Below are 26,003 nucleotides of genomic sequence, written 5' to 3'. Positions count from 1 at the left end.
GAGACAAACAAACATGGACAGGATTCTTACAAAAATTGAAGAAGTGAAGAAGCTTCTTGGATAAGAAGTGAAATGTCTTCAAGGAAAAAATAAAGGAAGTTCAGTTGCCTCTTGAAAAAACACCCTTGGGACAACCATGACCTGGATGACTGAGAATTTCCATAGACACTTACAAATATTCTTTACAGCAAAACACTTTTAAAAATTTCTACTCAGTTTGAGGCAGCATCTCAAACTGACAGCTAACAAGCCCTACCAATGAACTACTCTGAGGAAAAAGGATCTCTGGATTATGTTACTTTTCAGTACAGGTAGTCCTCGATTTATAACGCTTCATTTAGTGACTGTTTGAAGTTACAAAGTACTGAAAAAGGTGACTTATGACTGCTTCTCACCCTAACGACCACTGCAACATCTAAATGATCAAAATTCAGATTTGGCTCATATTTATGACCTTTGCTGTATCCCGGTGATCATGTGATCACTTTTTGCAACCTTCTGACAAGCAAAGTCAATAGGGAAGCAAAGTCAAACCAGATTCGCTTAAGAACCATGTTACTAACTTAACAACTGTAGTGATTCACTTTGGCAAGAGTTTGTAAAATCGGGCAAAATCCACTTTGTCTCATTTAGCCACATAAATTTTGGCCTCACTTGTGGTCTTAAGTCAAGGATTACCTATACTTACCTCTGCTATGAGAATAGAGACACTGACGTATATAGAGTCTGTAGTTTGGATATCTGATGAATCATATACCCCCCAGCCTGGCCTTTAGAGAATATACTTTGGATGGTGTGGCATTTGCCAGAGTTTTAGACACATTGATTCTGTAACTATATTTTTGTTTCATTTCAGCCCACACCAAGACCTGCAAGCTTCAGTAGTAGCTGAATTTTTTTTTTGCTCACTCAAGCTTTTAATTCTAAACGAGTCTGCTACTATCCCTTGTTGCCTTGATTTTTTAATATGACTTAATTCCACATTTTAAAATCCTATTTTGTGTTTAATTTGGAATTAGCGTCATAATGAAAAACATCCTCACATTGTCTAATAGTCCGCTGAGGAAAACGTTACCTTGTTGTCAAAAGGAAAAACGAACAAATGAGCTTTTCACCGAGAGACTAGCTTCAAGATTATCCTCCTGCTTCTATTACATCTTGATTAACTTCTTCATTAAAAAATATGGTGCCTATATCTGTCTTATTTTATTTTATTTATTTTATTTCATTTCACAATCATTATAATCAGCAGCTTCCTCCCAAACCAAGCAAAAGGTTTCCTAAGATATTTCATTAGGAATTTGTTTACCATCCTGCTTTACAAACTAGTTCACCTTGGTACAAATAGTGCAAAGAATTGTCTTTGTCTCTAAATTACACAGAAATGGGTGTGTTCCCCTCATTTTCATTTTGCAAAGTGTCAGTGAAACGCTATCAATCAGATCTAACATTTTTGTTCCAAGCACCGTACTTGTCAGGCCCCCCAAAACCAAGAATGATACAAAGCTGAGTTGTTTATTGTTTCCTACAGACATAATCTTGCCAGATGAAAGACTATCTGCATCTACCATATATACTCTAAGAATGATTAGGGAGGGACTGTCTTCACCATTTCTCTCATATAAAATATCACCACATTGTATCACACTTACAAATCTGATACATGCAATTCTTCTATATACAATTCTGTTTAGCTAATAGTCTAGTCCAGTGATGGCTAACCTTTTTGTTATTGCATGCCAAAAGCAATGCACGCGCGACCCCCCCGCATGCGAGGCAGAAACGTGAAAACTAGCTGGACGGCAGGAGGCATGCGTGCATGTGTGGTGGGGCTGAGCTGGGGTGACAGCTTGCGTGCCCGCAGAGAGGTCTCTGCATGCCACCTGTGCCACAGGTTCGTCATCATAGGTCTAGTCCAATGTTTCTCAACCTTGGCCACTTGAAGATGGACTTCAAACTGTGTGGACTTCAACTCCCAGAATTCCCCAGCCAGTGTTGCTGGCTGAGGAATTCTGGGAGTTGAAGTCTACACAGTTTCAAGTGGCCAAGGTTGAGAAACACTGATTCCATTCCTCAGATCAACTCCCCTGATAAGGATTACTTATTCAACAGGCAAAGAGGAAGGCTAAGAATAAATGAGCTAGCTTGTCACACAACTACACCAACCTGTCCCGATTTTACGGTATACAGGAGTAAGTAGAGAACTTTTCTTACCCTCCTGCCTGAATATTCTGCTAAATAACCGCAGAGCCCTGAAGAGAATTATGGTATAATGGGAGTCAAGCACAGCTAAGTGAACAGTACCCAGTCCATAGCTTCTCTAATAAAACAAATTACAAAAACAATTTCGTGAAAATGAAACAGTATTTTAAAATGTGCTCCTAAGGTGATTTACTAACCTTTGGCCCATAGAAAGCTCCATCTCCAGGGTTCAGTTCCCATTTCTCGCCAAACTCATTCAGGCTATTTTCAAGTTGCTAGTGGAAAATGATATGCCAAATATTAATGGATTTGTTCTAAGCCAAATGATTGGTTGTTTCTCTTCCTCACAACAGAAACGTTAGAGGAGTTTACGTCTTACTTTTGTGAGTGTGTGTGTGTGTGTTTGTATAGCCAAGTCAGTGGCTATACAGTTACTTGTTTTACTTTCTTAACTGCCTTGAGTTTCAAGAAGCTGGCAATATATAAAACTCTGTATCAGTAAATATGATATTCACCAAGCTAGGCTGAATCACAGTGCTATCCTATTATCTGGAAACTCTCTTCTTTCCGATCTCAGAATCCCTTAAAGGTAAAGGTAAAGGTTCCCCTCGCACATATGTGCTAGTTGTTTCCGACTCTAGGGGGTGGTGCTCATCTCCGTTTCAACGCTGAAGAGCCAGCGCTGTCCGAAGATGTATCTGTGGTCATGTGCCCGGCATAACTAAACACCAAAGGCGCTCGGAACGCTGTTCCCTTCCCACCAAAGGTGGTCCCTATTTTTCTACTTGCATTTTTTACGTGCTTTCGAACTGCTAGGTTGGCAGAAGCTGGGACAAGTAACCCTTAAGGTGCACAAAAAATATGCTGAGCATCAGTTAGTTATATACTTAACATGTGCTTTTAGACTAAATTTATGAGCCACTAAAACTATTTTCCCTGGAAATGTATTCTGCAGTCTGAATTTACTAGGTAGCAGAACCATTTAAATGGTTCTTTAAAGTTAAAAGTTAAAAACCATTTAAAGTTCATGGCAGCCTACGGCCATAATAGCCAAAGATCAGAAGGAATCACCTCCGTGCTACAGTTCACAAAATTATATGCCTTTTAATAAAAGCTGTCAGTTCAAAAAGTTGTGCCAAATTTGTTCAGTTCACAGGGTCAGTCCCTTTTGGCCTCCTAAATTTTGTCCCCCTCAATCCTCATGCTAACAGCTCTTTCCTTTCCTGCTGCCTCTAATCTATATGGAACTTGTGTATCTAAGATTATTGAAAAAAAATCCACATAAAGAATGTGTTCTTTTTTCATCCCCCTTGAGAAAGGTTATTTGAGGACATCAGGGACTGCAGATTCCGTACAATTTAACCCCCAAACTACTAATTGGAAATTATATATTTGGATACAGCTTTCTTAGACTGATTTATGTTGTCCCACTTACTACATTATAGGAAATAAATGAACAAACCACTATATTTAGGACACAAATACCTTTTCGGCTTCATTCCACACTTCAATATCTCCAAGGAACTTTTCGGGACGGGTAGAGAGGTGAAGTTTGAGGGAAAAACCAAAAACTTCATACACGGTGCGCAAAAATTCCAGGCAACTTTTGATCTCCCCTTCAATCTGTCCATGAAACAAAAAGATCCAATGCGATCAATATCCATTCATTTTTACAACACTATCTTCCTTAAATTACCCTAGATCAGGGGTGTCAAACTCGATTTCATTGAGGGCCGCATGACAGTTGTGTTTGACCTTGGGCGGTGGGGTGCGGCATGGCCAGGGTGGGTGTGGCCAGCTCAACATAACTCGTGTCAGGGGCACCTATAGTGCCTGTGGTACGTCTGCCAGTGAAAACGGAGCTCGGGAGGCCGCGGGCCAGTCCTTCGCTGTTTCCAGGGCGGCCCCGCAACCCATTCTAAGCATCCCATGGGCCAGATCCAACCCTCAGGCCTTGAGTTTGACACCCCTGCCCTAGATCATTTCCCACCTGCTCCATGGCACAAAATATGTGAGCGTCATCTTGCTGGAACCGCCTCACTCGGGTGAGACCGGTTAGCGTCCCAGACAGTTCGTTACGGTGCAGAACTCCAAAGTCAGCCAGGCGCAGAGGCAGCTCCCTCCAAGATCTTGGCCGATGATCAAACATAAGACTGAAGAAAGTAAGACAAGTAGTTGACAACTGACTGGGATTATATTGCTGAGAATAGCCAGATGAAGAATCAGAAACAGTCTTGAAAAACAGATGCTTTTCTACAAATCTGCCAAGTTTCCCCAACCAGACGTTTTCCAGACAGGCTAAGGACTACAGTTTCAGGATTTCCAGCTCAGCAAAGAAGGACATTTTATAATTCCTTCCAGCTACCACGTTTGGCCTGAAGACCATGCTTGCTTTTCAAGTGGTACCAGTACTCTAAAGACCATTCTCTAACAACACAGGTACAGTAAGACAAAGCCCAGGTTTGATGAATTTGAATTTACATGCAATTAATTAAATACAATGAATATGGTTATCCTCGTGGTTTTGATTCTCTCTCCTGTTTCATTAAACAGTTCAATCTTTGGCAGGTTTTCGAGGGATGGTGAAGCTATGCCAAAGCTTAGTAAAAAAAAAGGGAAGGCGAGGAGATTTCAGGATCAGTTTTTATCTCTGCTTTAAGAGTTTCACATGAACTAGCAAACAAGCTGGCATTGTAACTGGGATTTAAACAAAGGATCATAACATGATGAGAAGCTTCGGAGAGAGTGCTGATATAATGTCGCGTGGTAAGCAATGCTTGGTGTGGGATTGAGCACCCAGGTTTAACACCATCACTTCTTCAGTTTGCATAGTAGCTATACAATCCCCCCCAAAAAATATTCTACACACTTTTTTTTTTTTAATTTGATTTATATGCCACCCTTCTCCGGAGACTCAGGGCAGCTTACAATGTGCTCAGCAATAGCCTTCATCCTTTTGTATATTTATACAAAGTCAGCTTATTGCCCCCACAACTGGGTCTTCGATTTACCTACCTTAGAAAGGATGGAAGGCTGAGTCAACCTTGAGCCTTGGCGAGATTCGAACCTGCAATAATTGCAGGCAGCTGGTCTTAATAACCAGCTTAATAACAGGGTGTCTAAGACCACTGTACTACCAAGGCTCTTGAATTGAGGACGTGCCAGCAGGTGCTTAATTCAAGTGCTTTGGAATGGGTGTGGCATGCTGTCACCACCTCCTTAACTCAAGCATGTAATTTCTTACTCTTCACACCCAGGAAATCACTCAGAGGTTTGAAAAAGATGCAGACAGGTGTGACATACGAGCCCATGGCTGCTCTGAAGCATCTCTGCAACTTTGGATTTGAAACACTGCACATCTCTATGGTACATCTACAGTGTAGTAGTGATCATTGACAGACATATTACAGACAATCCTCAAGTTGCAACCATTTATCACTGAAGGCACTACAGCACTGAAAAAAGTGACTTATAACCATTTTTCACACTTATGACCATTGCAGCCTCCCTGCGATCAAAATTCAGGCCCTTGGTAAATGGCATATATTAATGACAGTTGTAGTGTCCTGGGATCATATGATCACCATTTTTAATCTTTCCAGCCAGCTTCCGACAAGCAAAATCAATGGGGAAACCAGATTCGCTTAACAACCCCATGATTCACCTAACAACTGAGGGGATTCGCTTAACAACTGAGGTAAAAAAGATCGTAAAATGGGGCATAAATCATTTAACGACTGCCTTACTTAGCAACAGAAATTTTGGGCTCAACTGTAGTCATAAGTTGAGGACTACCTGTACTGTACGTCACTACCTCATGTAGAAATTAGACAAGGACTACAACAACAGGTAGTTCTCATTTAGCAACCACAAATGGGAGCAGCAACTCTTGTTGTTAATCACGACAGTCATTAAAGGAGACATCACATGACGGCAATAGACTTATTTATAACCTTACTTCTGCAGCAGTTAAGCGAGTCACCTATGGCCATTAAACAAGACATCATGTGATCGTGACTTGAGATTTTATTGCCAGCTTCTCCATCGACTCTGCTTGTTGGAAGCCAGTTGTGAAGCACGCAGTGTTCACATGATGGCAGAACATAGCAATAGCAATAGCACTTAGACTTATATAACCCTTTACAATGCTTTACAGCCCTGTCTAAGCAGTTTTACAGAGTCAGCACGTTGCCCCCAACAATCTAGGTCCTCATTTTGCCCCCCTCAGAAGGATGGACGGCTGAGTCAACCTTGAGCCTGGTGAGATTTGAACTGCCAAATTGCAGGCAGCCGGCAGTCAGCAGAAGTAGCACTGCATTACTGCACTCTAACCATTGCGCCACCGTGGCTCATTGCAATGGTCGTAAATGCCTGTCGGTTGCAAAGTGCCCGATTCTTGATCATGTGACCACAAGAATGCTGCAATGGTCATAAGTGTGAGGACCTGTTGTAAAGTTCTTTTTTTTTATTTCCAATACCGTTGTAATTTCTAAACAGGACAGAGATGAAGCAAAGTCTTTTTGTAATTTATTTTAGCATTCAGAACAAAAACCTGACCTTTTTTTAAAAGCATCTTTTCCCTTCTTCCCGACTCAAATTCTACCTTCTTGAATCTCTGCTGTCCTCATTCATCCTACTAACAGATTCTCAATATGTTACCTTTATCTTTCCCATTTAAACTATATTACATTTGTGGCAATGGTGAAATCTAAAATTTGTTACTACGGGTTCTGTGTACTACGGGTTCTGTGGGCGTGGCTTGGTGGTGTGGGGTAATGTGACTGGGTGGGTGTGGCCAATTTTTTTTTAAACTTTTAAAACCATTTTTTCTACAACCTCTTCAGCATTTTGTAAAAAAATGCTTTCAAAAGGCTCTGACGATCCCAGCTGAGTTGCCTGATTGGCAGAGGCTTTTTAAAAAAGCCTCTGCCAATCAGGCAACTCAGCTGGGATCGTCAGAGGCATTTAAAAGAAAAAAAGGGTTTTTTTTCTTTTAAAAGCCTTTGATGATCCCAGCTGAGCCGCGTGATCATCAGAGGCTTTTTTTTTACTTTTAAAAGCATTTTTTGCCTGAAGAGGTTGTAGAAAAAATGCTTTTAAAAGTAAAAAAAAAAGCCTTTGATGATTGCGCGGCTCAACTGGGCATGGGGGGGGGCCCAGGGATTTTTGCTACCGGTTCTCCGAACCACCCGCCTCCATCGCTACAGGATCGGGCAATCCGGTCCGGACCGGGAGCATTTCACCCCTGGTTTGTGGTAATCTATAGGCAGATTTATAAACACAAAACCAGGACCATCCCTTCTGTTGACAGTTGTCTGTTTTCCAAAGGTATCAGACAGAAGGGAAACAGCTAGCCAAGCACAGCACCAGAGGGAGTAGATACAGTCCATGTTTACCTAAACAGATATGTGTCAGTTACTAAATTGATCGCAGCCACAGCAACGAAGCATTGCCATATGGGCTTTGGTGACAAATATCTGCAAGCATGTTCCAAGAGTAAGGTATAAAATTCTAGACCAGTGTTGGCAAACCTTTTCGGCACGGAGTGCTGAAACCGGAGCGTGCACGCATGCACGGGGGAGCACCGGAAACCGGAAGAGCAGTTCCCCGGCGCGCACACATGCGTGCCTGGGAGCTGCTCTTCTGGTTTCCAGCGCTCCCGTGCGCACAAAGACCAGCTGGCCGGCATGCATATGCGTTGCAGAATCCAGAAGAGCAACGGGCAATGGCTGGCATGCCCAGAGAGATGGCTCTGCATGCCACTTCTAGCATGCATGCCATAGGTTCGCCATCACTGTTCTAGACCAAAGCAGAATAAAAAGGTAAAGGTAAAGAGTCCCCTCGCGCATATATGCTAGTCGTTCCCGACTCTAGGGGGTGGTGCTCATCTCCGTTTCAAAGCCAAAGAGCCAGCGCTGTCCAAAGACGTCTCCGTGGTCATGTGGCCGGCATGACTAAATGCCAAAGGCGCACAGAACACTGTTACCTTCCCACCAAAGGTGGTCCCTATTCTTCTATTTGCATTTTTTACGTGCTTTTGAACTGCTAGGTTGGCAGAAGCTGGGACAAGTAATGGGAGCTCACCCAGTGATGAAATCCAAATTTTTTTACTACTGGTTCTGTAGGTGTGGCAGGGGAAGGATATTGCAAAATCTCTATTCCCTCCCCACTCCTGGGGGAAGGATATTGCAAAATCTCCATTCCCACCCCACTCTGGGGCCAGCCAGAGGTGACATTTGCTGGTTCTCTGAACTACTCAAAATTTCCACTACCGGTTCTCCAGAACCTGTCAGAACCTGCTGGATTTCGCCCCTGAGCTCACCCCGTTACGCGGCACTAGGGATTCGAACCGCTGAACTGCCGACCTTTTGATCGACAAGCTCAGCGTCTTAGCCACTGAGCCACCGCGTCCCTTAAAGCAGAATAGGAAGGGGAAAAAAAGAGCAATTAATCTAAAAATTGGCACAAATCCAATACCAGTGTCCAGGACAGTTCATGGGCTTCAGAGCGAAGATCTCCTTTTCCACTTCAAATGAAAACATGTTGTCACTGTAATGCTGCCAATGGCCAGAGGTCACCCAAAGCTTGCTGTTGTAGATGTTTGGAGACACAACTTCTTGGAAACCTCGTTTTCGATACTCGCTCTGTGAGAAATCGAAGAGTCAGAGCCACATTAAGCAGAGAGAATCACACACAGGTAGTCCTCGATGTATGACCATAATGAGCCCAACGTTTTTGTTGCTAAACAAGACAACTGTTAAGTGAGTTTTGCCCCATTTTATGACCTTTCTTGCCACACTTGTTAAGTGAATCACTGAAGTTCAGTTAGTAACATGGCTGTTAACTGAACTTCACTTTGCTGGCCAGAAGGCCGCAAAAGTTGATCACATGTCCCTGGGACACTCCATCCGTCGTAAATATGAGCCAGTTGCCAAACATCCAAATTTGGATCATGTGACCATGAGGATGCTGCAATGGTCGCATGTGTGAAAAACGGTCGTAAGTCATTTTCTTCTGTGCTGTTGTAACTTCAGTCACTAAACAAATGGGTTGTAAACCGAGGACTATCCGTGCTTAGTTAAGCAATTTTCTGCTAATCACTGCAGATACATTCTTCATTACAATCAATAAGCCATAGTCATTAAGATATAAAAGAACTGTGTATCCTTTTATCATGACCAATGAGCCATACTCAGAATTAAAACAATTAAATATACAGGTAGTTAGTCCCTGCTTACCTTACTATCTCATTTAGTGACCATTAATAACAGTATTAAAACATTTTTGTGACCAATGCTTTGATTAAGCCATAGTCACATGATCACCATTTGCTTGCTTTCCAACCAGTTTTGTTTTGTTGAATAGCCAAATGGAAAGTCACATCATAAGCCTGTTAAAGTCACATGATTTTCTGCTTTGTAATTGAAGCACTTAATGACAGAATTGCTACCACTTGTGGTCACTAAGAAAGGACTACCTGTACTATGGTAATCAGGGATGCATTCTTTGAAGACATGTCTTCACTGCTGCTATAGTAAATTTGGCCACAGTATTAATACACCAGCCTCATCTTTCTATACTTTTTCTTTTTACATTTCTATTTACATTTTCCATTAAATACAACACATTATATAAATAACAAACAAAATATACAAGGCAACACAACAGAAACCAACAAAACTAGCATATCTATAAACAGTACCTTGATAACCTCGGTACTGTATATCTATATTATAATCCGGAGAAGACAGAACATCTTGCATATCTTTATAAACCAATTAGGTCTATCTGACCTCGCTTTACTTGTATAATATAAATTTCTCAGTACATATAATTCCTCTTCTAATTTGGGTTATATTTTCCTCTTCTCTAGCCACCTATAGAATTTTTCCCAAGATAAACATACTTGTGTTTGATCTCTATCTTTTAATTTTTTGGTCAACTTATCTGCTTCTGCACAGTCTAAAATCTTTTTTATAATAGCTTCCTCTGATGGGATATTTTTATTTTTCCAAAGTTGAGCATATGCCAATCGCTGCTGTGATAATATGTAGTGCAAGATACCATAAATCTCTTTTAATACTTTCCGGTTTGGAGCCGAGCAGGCATGTCTCTGGTCGCCATTCGATCTTTTGATTTAAAATATCATTCAGCCATTTTTTTATTTTCCCCCAGAATTCTACTGCTTTCGGGCACGACCACCACTGATGGTACTGACCACCACTATACTTTTTCTTGTCTGCCTCTGAGCTCCTTGGCTTCTCCCCACTCTCGCCCCAAACCATTTCTACCACATCTATGCTTTGGATCAGACACGGACTTCCTCAAAAAAGTTATTCTACGCATGGAATAGTTTATGCATGGAATACTTTGTATATTCGTAATAATCACATATTCTGACAGTTCAGCAAGTATTACCAAGAACAATTAGAGATAATCACCAGCTCTGTTCTATAATCATTAGAGGTATTAAAACATGCTGGCTGGGGAATTCTGGGAGCTGAAGTCCACACAGTTGCCAAGGTTGAGAAATAGTGGTCTATAGATTGGCTAGACATTTAATCAGATCCAAATTACCATATTTTTTGGCTATAAGACACACTTTTTTGTCTCCCAAAAGGGAGTGAAAATGTCTGTGTGTCTTATAGACTGAATATTGCCGAAGCCCCGCCCACCCGCCAGCCAATTTTTGGCCTCTGCATGCCCCATTTTCGGGGCTTTTTTAGGCCTTTTTCAGGCCCATTTTTTCTGGTCTGTTTTCTAGGCTTTTTTGGCCCCTTTTTTTGGAAAAAAACAGGCCAAAAAAGCCTCGAAAATGGGCTGAAAAAAGCCCCCAAAATGGGCCCAAAAAGTCTTGAAGATGGGCCAAAAAAAGCCTCGAAAACGGGCTGAAAAAAGGCTGGAAAAGGCCCTAAAAAAGGAAGGCCAAAAACGTTTTTTGTTCTTTACCTCTTTTAAATTTAGGTGCATCTTATAGTCAGGTGTGTCTTATAGTCCGAAAAATACAGTAATAGAAATGTATGTAAATGAGCCGATTCTATTGTTCACAAATTGCCAATTGTCAAGATACTTGAGCCGCTCACTGGAGCACTACAGACTTGTATATCTTGTGACCTATCAAGTCAAATGCCTTCTAGAGCTGTCCAGGCTTATGAAATAGTCTAAAAATAGGGTATTTTATTCTACCTTTGGAAGGGAATACAGGAGGCACCTTATATTCTTTGCCTGTTGAGTGTATTGTGATATTAGCCACAAGCTGGATATATAAATGTCCAGCTTGTGACATCTATAAATGGACATCTATAAATGCATTAACCAAGGTAACGTGATTAGTGTAAACCCGAACATTGTGTAGGAACTGTAATGCAGCCAAGGTCATTTCTGCTGCAGCAAAAAGGCATCCAAACTTCTATATGAAGAATTGAAGCAAGGAGTGCTGCTGGTATCACAGAGATGAATTGTTATGACTCACCCTGATATATTCTATCAGTGTATTATAGATGTAAGCGCCCTTCGGAAGGAAGAAACAGCTACCAGGACTGAGTTCGTGGAAGAAAAAGAGTTCTTGATCCTTTGGGATAAAAAACAAAACCAGTTTTCCTATTTCTTTCCAACAACAGTTGCATTATTTTTGGAGAATATTCAGATGAACAATTCCTTTTTAAGATCACATTAATTGCTTAATTGATCATCAGACTCTGGGTGTTCCCACAAACTGCTAAAACCAAGTGCATCACGAATAATAAAATGTAATTAAGGAACAAGTAAAACCACTAAAAAAAAATCCCTTAAACCAGAAATAAAGTTGGCAGCATCCCCAATACTAACAGGCTACGCCCTAAAACCAAGGCTTGCAACCAGGCTGAAAGGGATACAGAGAATCTGCTTCCTTTCTCCAAAATCTTCCCCCAAAAGGAGTGATTGGAGACCGGATAGAAGTTACTCAACACAACAAGGATAAGAGATGATTTCTTTAGAGGGAGGTGCGTTATGGCTTCCTTCAAAGCTGCAGTCGCAGTCTCCTCCCTTTAAAAAGCATATCTCACTTTCGACCTTCCTCCCTGGTTGTCTGAAGCAGCCAATAGGAGCAAAGGTCTACCCCATGTTACTAAAAAACCTTGTTTTAAGCTTAAGAGAATCTTGGGTGGTTTTTGCAAAATGTCACATTAACGGAACCTGATACCCAGATTTTCAAGTACACATGGCTTTCTTCCTGAGAACAGAAAATAAAAAGTAACTTCAATTTACATTCCAACAAAGATGAAGAAAGAGAGCTCACTGCAATTATAAAGGATGCAAGAAAAAATGCATTATATTCATCTTTTGCCCCTCTCTGTAATAATCATAATATGCACTCATAGTTTTTATAGCATCTGCTTTCAGATATACTATTACTTTATATACCGTGTTTCCCTGAAAATAAGACCCTGTCTTATATTTTTTTGAACCTTGAAATAAGCACTTGGCCTTATTTTTGGGGAGGTCTTATTATTTTGGGGTGCATGGAGAAAACCAGAGGAAATGGCAGGGACTGGCTGCACATGTGTTTAAATGTTTTTGGGAAGGGCTTATTTTCAGGGGGGTGGCTTATTTTACTGCATGTGCTCAAAAGCCCGATTGGGCTTATTATCAAGGGATGTCTTATTTTAGGGGAAACAGGGTAGCAAAGAAGAATGAGAAATTGGTTTAAAAAAAAACATGCACTATAGGTAGCCCTCGACTTACCACCACAAGAGCCCAAAATTTCTGTTCTTAAGTGAGACATTTGTTTAGTTAGTTGTGCCCCATTTTACAACCTTTCTTGCCACAACTGCAGTTGATATCTTAGGAACCTGGTTGTTAAGTGAATCTGGCTTCCCCATCTGACTTTGCTTGTCAGGTCGCAAAAAGTGATCACATTACCTTGGGACACAGCAATGGTCATAAGTGTGAACCAGTTGCCAAGCATCTGAATTTTGATCAGATGATCCTGGGGATGCTTCAAAGGTCATAACTGTGAAAAATGGTCATAAGTCACTTTTTTCAGTGCCACTGTAACTTTGAATTGTCACTAAGTGAACTGTTGTAAGTCGAGGACTACCTGTATTTGAGCAGGACGCAGTTAAATGTCATTGACAGAAACGTGTGAAAAGACAAGGAGTCTCCTGCAAACTGATCCCAACCTCAGGAGAAATATTTCCTCACATACTCGAGTGGGTGAGAAATTCCTCTTACCCGTCCAATTTTCCTGTGATCCCGATTCTTTGCCTCTTCTTGGAACTTTTCCCATTCTTTCAGCATTTTTGCATCAGGGAAGGAGATGCCATAAACCCTTTGCAAGGTTTCCATATCAGACTTTCCTTCCCAATAGGTAGACGAATTCTGGAGTTATAGAAAAGATTCAGTAACAAATTGTATTATTACAGAGCAACTTTGAGTAATTAGATTTCACAGGAAACCAATGCTACATTTTCAGTCTATGTTTAAGCGTATGCAGCATACTTTATTGCGGTCATAGACCAAAAAAACCCAAAACATCCAAGACACATAGCTGGCACACGACCAGACTAAAGTGCAAAACGGCAACGAGATCAGTGGTGGAAACCACTCCGTCAAACTCACAGTTCAGGTATTTTAAATTTTAGCTCCAATCTATATGGACTATAGTCGATTAAAATTGTACATAGGTAGAAAATGCTATATTTTAAGCGTATGTTATTTGTTACAATTCAGAAATAATTTAGGATATCTTACGATGTGCAAATCTACAGTAACTCTTAAATAACATTTTGATGGAAGGGAACACGAGGACATGTAAATTAGTGTGCAACAATGAACACAGCTGCCAGTTCTGAAATAACCGTGGAATGAGTTTGACAAATATTTTAAAGTAAAGTACCGGTACTTTTTTATTACAGCTGCAATAAGCAAAAATGACAAAGGAGTTCAATTTATTCCCATATAAGACCTGCTGATTTCAATGAAAGCGAAGTATGCCCAGGTGTTTTAACAGTTAAATTGCTCTTCTTCATTTCAGTAAGAGAGACAGAACTTTTCAAAACATTTTTACACTGCAATGATTTCAAACTAAAAGCCAATGATTCTACTAACTCTAAACCAAATCAACGCATCTTTCCATGGAAGTTTTGACTCAATTTTAAAAACTCAACCAGAAAAATTGCCCCAAAGCTCTTGTCATGAAGATCTAGCCACATATACTATAATTACAGGATGAAATTTAATTTCTTACCTTATGTATTTTTAAGGCTTTTATTTTCCCAGTATGTCTGACGTGGGGCCCTCTACAAAGATCAATCAAAGGGCCACACCTAAAAGGTAATGATATGGTTCAGTTCCTTGAAATTGTGTCATAAGCACTGACTTCTTATTTTTAATTAAAGGAAAGTGAATGTGCAGCAAACAGCCTCTAACAATATTCTTATAAAATAAAACAGTAGACTGCTGCAAATCAGGGTTTTCTTTGGAACTGTGCCCTCCTGCCCAGAAAACAGAGAAAGGTAAATGGTCAGACAACATCTTGAGGGATCACAGCAGTGTTTCTCCATCATAACAGCTTTAAGAGGTGTGGACTTCAAAGTCCAGAATTCCCATGGCTGGCTGGGGAATTCTGGGAGTTGAAGTTCCACACATCTTAAAGTTACCATGATTGCAAAACATGAAGGTATGTAATGGAGATAAATTGTTCCAATTGGCCACATTCCATATAGTGGTGTTATGACTGGATAGAACTCCATGGTAGGTATTTTGTGGAAGGGCCTATAACAGTGATGGCTAACCTTTTTGCCATTGCATGCCAAAAGCGGGGGTGGTGGTGGTGGGGTGGGGTGGTGGAGGTGTCGCACACATGCGTGCCCACACCCATAATTCATTGCGCCCGACCCGACCCGCACCCCACACTTTTGGCACGCGATGGTACGGTGGGATCCGAAAGTCCGTTTTTCGCTTTCTCCAGGCTCCAGAGGCTTTCTAGGAGCCTGAGGAGGGCGAAAACGTCTTTCCCCACCCACCCCCGGAGGCCGGAAATGGCCCGTTTGCCAACTTCCTGTCACACCTAGAAAGCCTCTGGAGCATGGGGAGAGCAAAAAACCGGCCTCCCCCCCTCCCCCCCCGAGGCCAGAAACAGCCTGTTTCCCAATTTCTGGTGGGCCTGGAAGGCCTGAAAATCAGCTGACCGGCACGCGCATGCACGCTGGAGCTAAGCTAGGGCAACGCTCGTGTGCCCACCAATATGGCTCCGCGTGCCACCTGTGGCATGCGTGTCCTAGGTTCGCCATCACGGGCCTATAATATACTCTCCAAATTACAAGTGGGGCAATTTTGTTTAAAACTGGGGACTCTACTGTTAGTAATAGAAAGTCCAGGCTAGGTGGGTGTTTGCCTTTTGTTTTACCTGTATACAGTAGTAGTTGGAGTGATGACTTTTTCATTTAAGATCCGACACTTGAATTTATTGTACTGTTTGAAAAGACAATTTTAAAAATATATAGAATTAATGTTAATTTTAAGATACAATTTCTTGTGCCTGTAATTTGATGTTGAAGCAAACATTCTTCTATTTACCCATAAGAAACGTATCTTTCTATTCTTTGAAAAACAGCCAATTGCATTTGTGCTTTCCACAAAATTTCCACTATGAATTTAATCATGCATTTCTTCTTGCATTCCCTTCATACTAATGTATTCCAAAGGCCAGGAAACCATTAAGATTCTCACTTAATGTCTCAGAACCCAATGAGACAGCATTACAGGGGTAGTCCTTGACATACCACTGTAATGCAGCCTGTAGATTATGGTCATACATCGTAACAATTGTAAAGAGGGTTTTTGCTATAGTTTGCTGTGGGTGTGGTTTTGCCAAAAACTGGAAGTGCTGGTTTTCAGCAAAACCATCATAAACCGTGGTCGCATGACTGCAAGATGTTGCAAACAGCTGTAAATGCAGCCATATTGCAAGTGCCCAAAGTTTGATCATGTGACTTCTGAGTGGGCCTAACCATCAGAACTTCAAATCTGGGTCCTAAGTCCCCCTTTTTGGGTTGACCAGAACTCTGAACAGTCACTAAGCATTCTGTTATCCAAGTAGTTGCAAATTAGGAGGTTGTAAGCAATAATTGTTGTTGAAATGTGTTTGAATATTAGCAGCTCAGGTTGGTAGTTAGGCTGTTGGTTTGCGCTCCAAGCTTGGCAATTTGATTACAAATGTTTCGACACCATTTGGGACATCGTCTGTGCACTTTGAGTTGTGTCTCAAACTCAAAACGCACTGACGATGTCCCCTCGAATGGTGACAAAACGTTTGCAGCCAAATTGCAAAGCTTGGAGCTCAAACCAACAACCTAATAATTGTTGTCCAATGTTTCCTACTGCAAGTCACTTCACAACTTTGAAAATGAAGGGGATGAATATACAAAGCCATACTGTAGTGTTTGCACAGAGGAGGTTCATGAAGGGGAAGGTTTATTAATGGGAAAGACTGAATTCTGACCGTATTTCCTGCTTAGATCTCTGCAGCTTTCTTGTAAAAACCAGTCCTGTGTTTACACTTAATTTAAAAGCATCAACGCATATTAGGTTTGCGGAGTGGTGCGGTAGCCTAGAGGTGGAGCTCTTGCCTCACAATCAGGAGGCTGTGAGTTTAATCCTAGGTAGGGGCAGATATTTCTCGCTCTGGGCACAATTATATCAAATTATACAAAGCTCGGCACTGGCAACAGGAAAGGCATCCAGGCAGTAAACACTCAGCTCCATTCAGTTGCCCAGACTCCACCCCACAAGGGATTATGGGGTCGTTAAAAGAAGATGATGATGAAGCCATATTAGGTTTGCAAAGTGAGGATTCTATATTTGATGGGAAAGGGGGATGTATAAGCCAATAAAGCAGGATTTACAACCTTGGCAATTTTAAGACTCATGGGTTTCAGCTCTATGGCTGGCTGGGGAAGTCCACACATCTTAAAAGTTGCCAAGGTTGGAAAACCGTGAAATAAAGAAAGGCCTATTTTGCAGACATGACATCCCACATTCAACATGGTGTCTAGAAATAATGTGATTTTTCTGATGAGACCTGTCTATCAGGGCAACCTGGTCTACCCAGTTATGGGACAGAGCACTGCTTCCGCTTTCACCTTTCAGCCCCAATTCAGGAGCCTTCACAGGCAGTCGCTTTCATGACAAACTATTTTTGTGTTGAATTTATGTTTTACCAACAAAGAAATAAAGGGAGACGACAAAGCAAGGAGAGCCCGTGGCTTACCAATTAATACATCTACCTAATATGCAAGTAGCCTGGGTTTGAATCCCAGAAAGGTATGGTTAGCTGATGAGAGCTAAATAGCTTGAAATAGATCTATACGTGTCTCTCTTTGGGGTCGCGGTGGCTCAGTGGCTAAGACGCTGAGCTTGTCGATCAGAAAAGTCGGCAGTTCAAATCCTTAGCACTGCATAACGGAATGAGCTCCCATTACTTGCCCCAGCTTCTGCCAACCTAGCAGTTTGAAAGCAGGTAAAAAATGTAAGTAGAAAAATAGGGACCACCTTTGGTGGGAAGGTAACAGCGTTCCGTGCGCCTTTGGCGTTTAGTCATGCTGGCCACATGACCACGGAGACGTCTTCGGACAGCGCTGGCTCTTCGGCTTTGAAACGGAGATGAGCACCGCTCCCTATAGTTGGGAACGACTAGCATGTATGTGCAAGGGGAACCTTTAACTTTACCTTTAGTCTTCCTTTATTTCTTTGTCAGTAAAACATAAATCCAACATAGAAATAATGTAATAGTTTAAACAGAGAAAAAGGATGGATTCAACCAGCCTTTGGTGACACTCAAAGTTACAAAAACTAAGATTCTAAAGGCACCAACTGAATCGTAAAAATCATTTGAAATATGTCATATGATTAGAGGTGTTGCAAAAGTACCTAAATGCTCCTCTAGTAATTAAAGTTGATATGAGAGCATATTTTAGGGTCTACCTTAAACATTTCAAGTAAAGTTTCCTTCTTAATTTCCAGACGCTCAAAAAGTTGTTTCTCTTTCATGATTTTCTTGCACAAGACTTCAATGGCAGGGAAGTCATTGCTAGACACACCCCTGAAACAAACAAAGATGTATCAATATCAATTGCACTTATTGTTGTCTAACCTCTGGGTTTGGTTGGGGTTTTTTTTGCTTCTTATACAGTCATCACTAAAAGCAAAGTGCCAGATCAAGAGGGCTACCTTGCACTGAAGGATGAAGTAGAAAGAAAATCCTTTTAGTTTGAAAACCTCCACCAACAAAGCAACAGTGTATATTTTATTTTAAACCTTTTACAGGCAGCATCTGGTGAAAAACCAGAAACAATAAACTTTGCAGATAAAAGTTTTATAACCATTTAGTAGGAACTGAAACCCTTATTAAATTATTAAATTATTAAATTATTAAATTAAAAATAAATTATTTATTATTTAATTAAAAATAAATTATTAAATGGCCCACGCAGAAAAACTGAGTCAAAGTCATCAAAAAGATGCAGAAATAAACTCACAGCAGTTCAAGGAATCCCCTTCTAAGAAAGGCACAGAAAATTTCTGAGTTGCTAAGTGTTTGTAAAGATTTGCATAGGTGAATCTGAAGAACTCATGTTGGAAGCCTATTCAGGTAGTCCTTGACTTACAATCATTTACTTAGTGACCACTTGAAGTTACAACAGTGCTGAAAAATTACTTAAAAGTGGTCCTCTCACTTATTACCAACAGGGTGTTCCTGCAGTCATGTGATTGTAATTCGGGAGCTTGGCAATTGTCAAGTGAGAGGACCTATTATCAATAGTTGCAGAGTCCTGTAGTCATGTGATCACCACATGGAACATTCCCAGGGTGTGGCCAATGCCAGCGGCAGCACAGCAAATGGAAAATGCTGATATCTCAGCTGCTTTAGGGGATCCCCAGGGATCGTAGCTGTCCTGTAGGGACAATGAAGAATGAAGGCACAGGCAGGCACGAACAGGGAAGCCGCAAGTTCCCTGGCGTGTCTGCAATAGCCTCCGACCCAGCAGCAAGGGAAGACAGTCATTAGGAACTGTCACAAGCTGGGCCGGCCACACGCAAGAAGATAAGGAAAAGAGAACGTGGGATCATCTGGGTGAGAATTTGTGGTCTTGAAAACAAGACTCCTTTATATATTTAACTCCTGAACTTTTAAAACTATTTTACTTGAGAAAATTGGCAAAGAGAGGGGAGGGAGTGGAAAAAGGCTACCTCCCCATTTCCGGAACAGCGGCGAAGAAGCGGAAGCCATTAATAAAAGCTAATTAACAAAATCTGAAAAAAAGTAATTTAACAAACTGAAAGCAGATTGGGAAAAGAGGAATTTTTGGCTAATGAACGGTAATTTGAAAAGTTGAATTTGGAGCTTTGAAGCTGTGGGTTTATTTTTTTTTTTCTCCTTTAAGACTATTTTGGATTGCAGAGGAAATTAAAGAGATATATTTAATTTAATTTATAAGGAGCCTGGATAGCTCAGCAGAGTAATGCATTGTAATTTAACTCCAGCTGTCTGCAATTAGTAAATTCGAATCTTGCCAGGCTCAAGGTTGACTCAGCCTTCCATCCTTTCTAAGGTAGGTAAATTGAGGACCCAGTTTGTGGGGGCAATAAACTGACTTTGTAAAAATATACAAAAGTATGAAGGCTATTGCTTAACGCATTGTAAGCCGCCCTGAGTCTCCGGAGAAGGGCGGCATATAAATCAAATTAAAATATATATATATATTGGACAAAGGAAAAGATGAGAAGGGAGTGACCTTGGGATGTTTTGGAAACTGGCAAGAAGATTTTAATAAGAAGTGGTTTTGTGTCAATGAAAAGCCACATTGCTTAACAATAAATTCTATTCCCTCTTGTGGTCATAAGTCAAGGACTACCTGTCTTTACATCCTAATCTTATTCATCCAGGAAAATGGGATTTACCTTTTTCTCCTTGTATAGATACACACACACACACATACAATCACACATACACAAACGTATACAGACAGAAAGCTTACCCATCTTCAAGGAACATATCATAGTAAAATCCATTCTCTATTGGTGGACCATAACATAAGCAACCACCGTATATTCTTTCCATGGCTTCGCCCATTATGTGAGCACTAGAATGCCAGTACACCTAACAGGGGGGAAAAGACAAAGAGAGGAGATCAGACCTGTATTTGTAGACTCCAACTGCTATGCTGTCAAATTTAAGTCTGCCAACATAATTTCCTACCTGAGACATTCGTGAATTATCAGACGTATAGTTTAATGTTAACATTACATATATTTTAAAGTTTTATTGTGTTGCTTGGTTGTAAGCTGCCTACAGTCACCTCTAGGTGTGATGGGCGGTATATAAATTTATTAAATAAACAGTACAAATCCGTGTTTCTCATCTTTGGCAACTTTAAGATGTGTAGGCTTCAACTTCCAGAATTCCTCAGACAGCATGAGTTGGAGTTTGAAGTCCACACACCTTGAAGTTGCCAATGGTGAGAAACCTTTGGTATGAACCTTACCACAGAATTAACACAGTCTATTCTCATTGACAGAAAACAACAGCAACAGAAAAACATGAAAAACCAAGGCCAATCATGCTCACCAAATTTATTTATTTATTTATTTATTTTATTAAATTTCTATACCGCCCTTCTCCTGAAGGACTCAGGGCGGTGAACAGCCACAAGATAAAACACAGAAGTACAAAAATTTAAAATAGATTAAAAACGAATTAAATAATTTGGCTGAATTTAAAATACCCCATAATTTAAAACAGATTAAAATTTGTATTTAAAATTTATATTTAAAAGGGGAGAAGATTTAGGCCAGGCCAGCTTGATGAAATAAAAAAGTTTTAAGCGTGTGACGGAAGGTGCGCAGATCCAAGATCCTCCGTATCTCCGGGGGGAGCTCGTTCCAGATCGTAGGTGCCCCCACAGAGAAGGCTCTCCCCCTAGGGGCCGCCAGTCGACATTGTTTGGCCGACGGCACCTGTAGGAGCCCCTCTCTATGGGAGCGTACTGGCCAGTGGGAGGCTATTGGTGGTAGCAACCTTTCCTTCTTTAGACTTCAATAACACCCAAAGTTCTCTTTCCTCTCTATTTGTACTACAAACATTGATATGTTGTTTATTTACTGTATAGTCTGCTTTCAATCAAGTTTGGGGTTTTACTGAATATATTAAAATTAATCTTTGGGGGAATATATTAAAATTAATCTATATGACAAGTAGATGGTCATATAGAAGTACACCTCGGAAGCCTCTCCATCCAAGCACAAACTAGGCCTTGCTTAGCTTCCAATCCTAGTAAGGTTAGCCAGGTGCTCCTACAGTACCTGCTGAGGCTGTTCCTTTAATACAACTGAATTGATAACTTACTGCTTGAGCTTCTTCATCATCAAATTTGAGTAATTCCAAGGTACAGTCTTTCTCCAGAGGACGATCAAGATCCCAAACCATTTTATCCACTCGAGCAATAACAGTGTTGTCAGCTAAACCTTGACTAAAAGTATGAAACAGTAGACATTTAAGTTGTTGGTACATATTAACACATTTTTTATAGCTTGTTTATTCTCAATGGCAGCAGAAAAAAAAAATCCCCAAACTCATTTTCATTATTTAAATATTATTTTACAAGGCAATATATACCCTGATGTCAGGGTATTTATGTGTATTTTTGGGTGTATCTTTTTCTTGTACAAAGGTATTTTTGGAACATGCAATGAGTCATTATTTTCAAAACAAATAATTATATTATAATAATAATAATAATAATAATAATAATAATAATAATAATAATAATAATAATAATAATAATAATAATAATAATAATAATTTTATTGCCATTGTACGTGTATACACAGTATACCCATACAACGAAATTCACTTAACATCCAAAGACCAGGTCCAACACACATAACAATCCCCAAACACACTCCCACCCACCAATTTATCAGAATAGGACTATTTACCTCATTGGATGTCACAAACCTGCAAGGTGAGAAATGGCAACAAACGGCATATGAAAACCAAGCAACACTGCCATGAAAAATACTGAGAGAATGGGTTGAACAAGAAAACAATAGAAAGCATTTTACAAGCTCCAGGGACACTTAGAGCAGGGGCTCCCAACCCCTGGTCCGTGGATCGGCACTGGTCCACAGCATGCCAGAAATCTGTGCATGCAAATCACTGGATGCAGGCAGCACACGAAACCACACCCCTCTGGACTATGGAAAAACCTTTCTCCACAGAACCGGTCCCTGATGCCCAAAACGTTGGGAGCCACTGACTTAGAGTGTCCCTTTTGTTCTGTTACTCTGATCAATGTTTTAATGTCTCCTTGTATGTTTGTGACATCTGATGAGGCGAGGAGTCCAATTCTGATAAATTCCTAATAATATACTTATTATTTGACAACTTTTAAAAAATCAAACCATTTCCTAAAATACAAATAGGCCTGAACAACTCTAATTTGATAAGTAAATTCTACTGTGACTCTACACTAGCTAATGTGTCTGATTTCATATTAAATTAGAAAGGAGAATAACTAATGCATAAAATATAAAATAAAGTACACGAACACAAAGCAACATCTGGACGATATATTCGGCAACACCTAACTCACAGGCTGTTGTCACATTTCTGATCTCTTCCTAACTATAACGTCAGAAATGTCCACATGGCATCTACAAGATTAAAAAATAATGTATCGTATTTTTCAGACTATAAGACGCACCGGAGTATAAGATGCACCAAGATTTCGAAGAGGTAAACAAAAAAAAAAAAAAAAAAAGGATTTTCCCTTCCCTAGCCCCCAGGAGCACTCTGCAGGCCTCCCAAACCCTCTGTGCGTCCTGTTTTTTCGAAAAAATGGGGCACGCAGAGGGTTTGGGGGGCTTGCAGAGTGCTCCTGGGGGCTAGGGAGGTGAAAAACACAATGTGTGGGGGGTTTGGGAGGCCAAAAATGGCTCCTGTTTTTTGCAAAAATGGGACGCGCAGAAGGTTTGGGAGGCCTACAGAGTGTTCCTGGGGGCTGGGGAGGGGAAAAACACCCCCATTTTTGCAAAAACAGGCCCGTTTTTGGCTTCCCAACTCTCTGTGTTGCATTTTTTGCCCTCCCCAGTCCCCAGGAGCACTCTGCAGGCCTCCCAAACCCTTTACGCATCATTTTTGCAAAAAACAGGACATGCAGGACGGAGTTTTGGGAGGCCAAAAATGGCTGTATTTGGTGTATAAGACACACCAACATTTCCACCCTCTTTTGGGGGGAGGGGGGAGTGCGTCTTATACTCTGAAAAGTACGGTAGCTAGATTTTTTAAAATTATATAATTTGTCTTATTTAAATGTTTTTCCCCCCTCAAAATACTTATCCTGCGCTGTACAAAGTGGCACAGAACACGTAGATCTTGTATTAAAATTGCATCACTGCGTTACGTTTAAATGAAAAACATTAACATCGGTTTATTCCTGTGTACAACATGTAGAGAAGCCATTAAGATGTTTTCTCAATACAGGAAAATGAGGTGCTATAAAAAATGACTGAGAAGAACATGGTTAGGACCTGATTAAAAATTAAATGCACACATCTGTGAACTATAAATGCAATATGAATTTTCTAAAGGTAAAATATACCTGATTCCACAGGCAATTTGGTAGGGTGTGGTCTTCCAGGATTCAGCATCAATTTGTTTGCCATCAGGTAAGGTCACTTTAATAGGCTGGCTGTCTTTAGCAGCCCGTTCTGCCAGAAGAGCATCATGTTCTGCTTTAAGTTTATGGTACATTTCCAAGCGTTGGTTAATGTAGTCAGGCCATGGACTAAGCTGCATGGGATCAAGAAAGGTAAAGCAAAATGAATATTTTGGAGCCTACCTTTATTAAGTACCTTCAGTTTCCCATATCGTCTTTATTCAGGGCAGTCTAAAGAATTTTATATATCAATAAAGGAGAATTTTTGTAGCTCGGGGTTGAAATGAGGGGGTCCCTAGTGCTCTCTGAGCTCGGTTGTTGTCTCATAGATATTTCATTACCGAACTAGGTAACATCACCAGTGCATCTACAGCTGTGATGGTGAACCTATGGTACATACAGGGTGGATAAAAATCAATGATTTTTTTTAAAAAAATCAAAAAAATCAGATTTTTTTTATTTTTATCAAATTTATTTTAATAAAAAACTTTTGGGGTAAAAATCTATCGTAAGATAGTTTTCTATTTAAGATACATAAATAATTAAGTTTATTCAGCATGAAATGGAGTTTAGTTATGTAGCACAAGGCTGTATATTCTGCAACACTGGGACTATCGGTGAGTCAACAGCGGGTCAAAGGAGTAGCAGAGATGACAGTTGCTCTTTAAAAATTATGATTTAAATCAAGTTGATTTAAATCAAGCCTTTTTACTAGTGATTTAAATCATGATTTAAATTGTGATTTAAATCAACTCGATTTAAATCAAATCCACCCTGGGTACATGTGCCAAAGGTGGCACGCAGCGCTCTCTCTGATGGCACGTGAGCCGTTGCCGCAGTTCAGCTCTGCTGTGCATGTGCGTGCACCTCCTGCCGCCCAGCTGGTTTTCGGGTCTCTGCCGTGCATGCGGGGGGACGGGGCACATGCAAGGGGTCACGCGAATATGCGGGGCACATACATGGAGACTGTGCGCGCATTGCATTTTGGGGGTTCGGGTGTGTGTGTATTTGGGCACACCCATACACGCGCTTTGGAAAAGGTCCGGAAAAGGCTAGCCATCACTGATCTAGAGCTTGGTTAATGAAACATCTGCAAGAAAACAACCAAGCTCAGAGAGCACCAAGAACCCTTCAATTTTATATATCCCTCTTCCCCAAAACAGGAGAACTTTCAGTAAGTTTGAAAGAAACCTTGAGGTTTATGGTGCTGGTTTACGACCCTAAAATAATTTGATTTGAGGTTTACAAAACTTCCAAGAAATAATTAACTGCAAGAATGATTCCTCCCTCCACCCCGAAGCTCTATAATAACTAACTGTGTCACTGAGGGCAGTGGACAACAGAATGCTGAAGGATTCTTAAAAGAGAACTGGAAAAGTGATGCCCCAATGAGCAACTTCTTATAATGATTTCATGCATTGTGCATAAAATGTTTCACTAGTGTTAAATGCACTAAAGACATTGAGTATGATTAATATGAATGTTTATTTCTATTCACCAAAACAGCCATTCTTTCAGTGGCAACACGTCAGTTAGTTAGAAATCTTTGTAATATGTACAATCACACATTGAGTTTAACTAAATAAATCTTCTGTACTGATAAGAACAAATGGCTAAGTAGCAATTGCTGGAAGAAGTCTTGAATTTTGTGTGCGATATTTCCAAGTTTCCTAAATTTATTCGGTCATCTACCCTGTTTCCCCCAAAATAAGACATCCCCTGATAATAAGCCCAATCGGGCTTTTGAGCACATGGCAATAAGGCCAAGCCTTAATTTCAGGGTTCAAAAAATTATAAAACAGGGTCTTATTTTCGGGGAAACACGGTAATGATGGAAACAAACTTTGGGACTTACTGTTTTGATCCAAGAAAGTTGTTTTCACATATTATCTAATAATCCCCAGGGCTGGATTTTCCTATAGGCTAACTAGGCTTCAGCCTAGGGCCTCAAGATCAAGAGGGGCCTACATTCAAATTGTTAGCAAAATTAAAATTACACTTTCACTATAGGTGAAAGGGCCTCATAAGTGGAATAGCCTAGGGCCTCTTTTCATCTAAATCCGGCCCTGATAATCCCCCCGAGACATATATTTAGAAAAA

At 40.5% G+C, this 26,003-nt stretch overlaps 1 protein-coding gene across 2 annotated transcripts in view; it reads right to left on the bottom strand.

Moving 5' to 3' along the window:
• The window catches only part of TARS1 (threonyl-tRNA synthetase 1), a 67,070-nt gene that overhangs the window by 6,000 nt on the left and 35,067 nt on the right, over positions 1-26,003 (bottom strand). For both annotated transcript variants that reach the window (XM_087885632.1, XM_060688554.2), the window contains exons 3-14: positions 23,847-24,037; positions 21,590-21,713; positions 20,223-20,344; positions 18,169-18,286; positions 15,593-15,657; positions 14,432-14,510; positions 13,417-13,563; positions 11,675-11,773; positions 8,680-8,846; positions 4,193-4,355; positions 3,688-3,825; positions 2,400-2,477 (exon numbers count right to left, since the gene is read on the bottom strand). In XM_087885632.1, the coding sequence (XP_087741758.1) occupies positions 2,400-2,477; positions 3,688-3,825; positions 4,193-4,355; positions 8,680-8,846; positions 11,675-11,773; positions 13,417-13,563; positions 14,432-14,510; positions 15,593-15,657; positions 18,169-18,286; positions 20,223-20,344; positions 21,590-21,713; positions 23,847-24,037 (1,491 nt within the window). The remainder of the gene's footprint in view (positions 1-2,399; positions 2,478-3,687; positions 3,826-4,192; positions 4,356-8,679; positions 8,847-11,674; positions 11,774-13,416; positions 13,564-14,431; positions 14,511-15,592; positions 15,658-18,168; positions 18,287-20,222; positions 20,345-21,589; positions 21,714-23,846; positions 24,038-26,003) is intronic.

Source organism: Pantherophis guttatus, chromosome 2 (genome assembly GCF_059756535.1).
Source record: "Pantherophis guttatus breed Tessera chromosome 2, ASM5975653v1, whole genome shotgun sequence".
In the NCBI taxonomy this organism is placed as follows: Eukaryota; Metazoa; Chordata; class Lepidosauria; order Squamata; family Colubridae; genus Pantherophis; species Pantherophis guttatus.
Note: the sequence above shows the minus strand (reverse complement) of the source record. Positions and strands in the feature narration are given on the sequence as shown.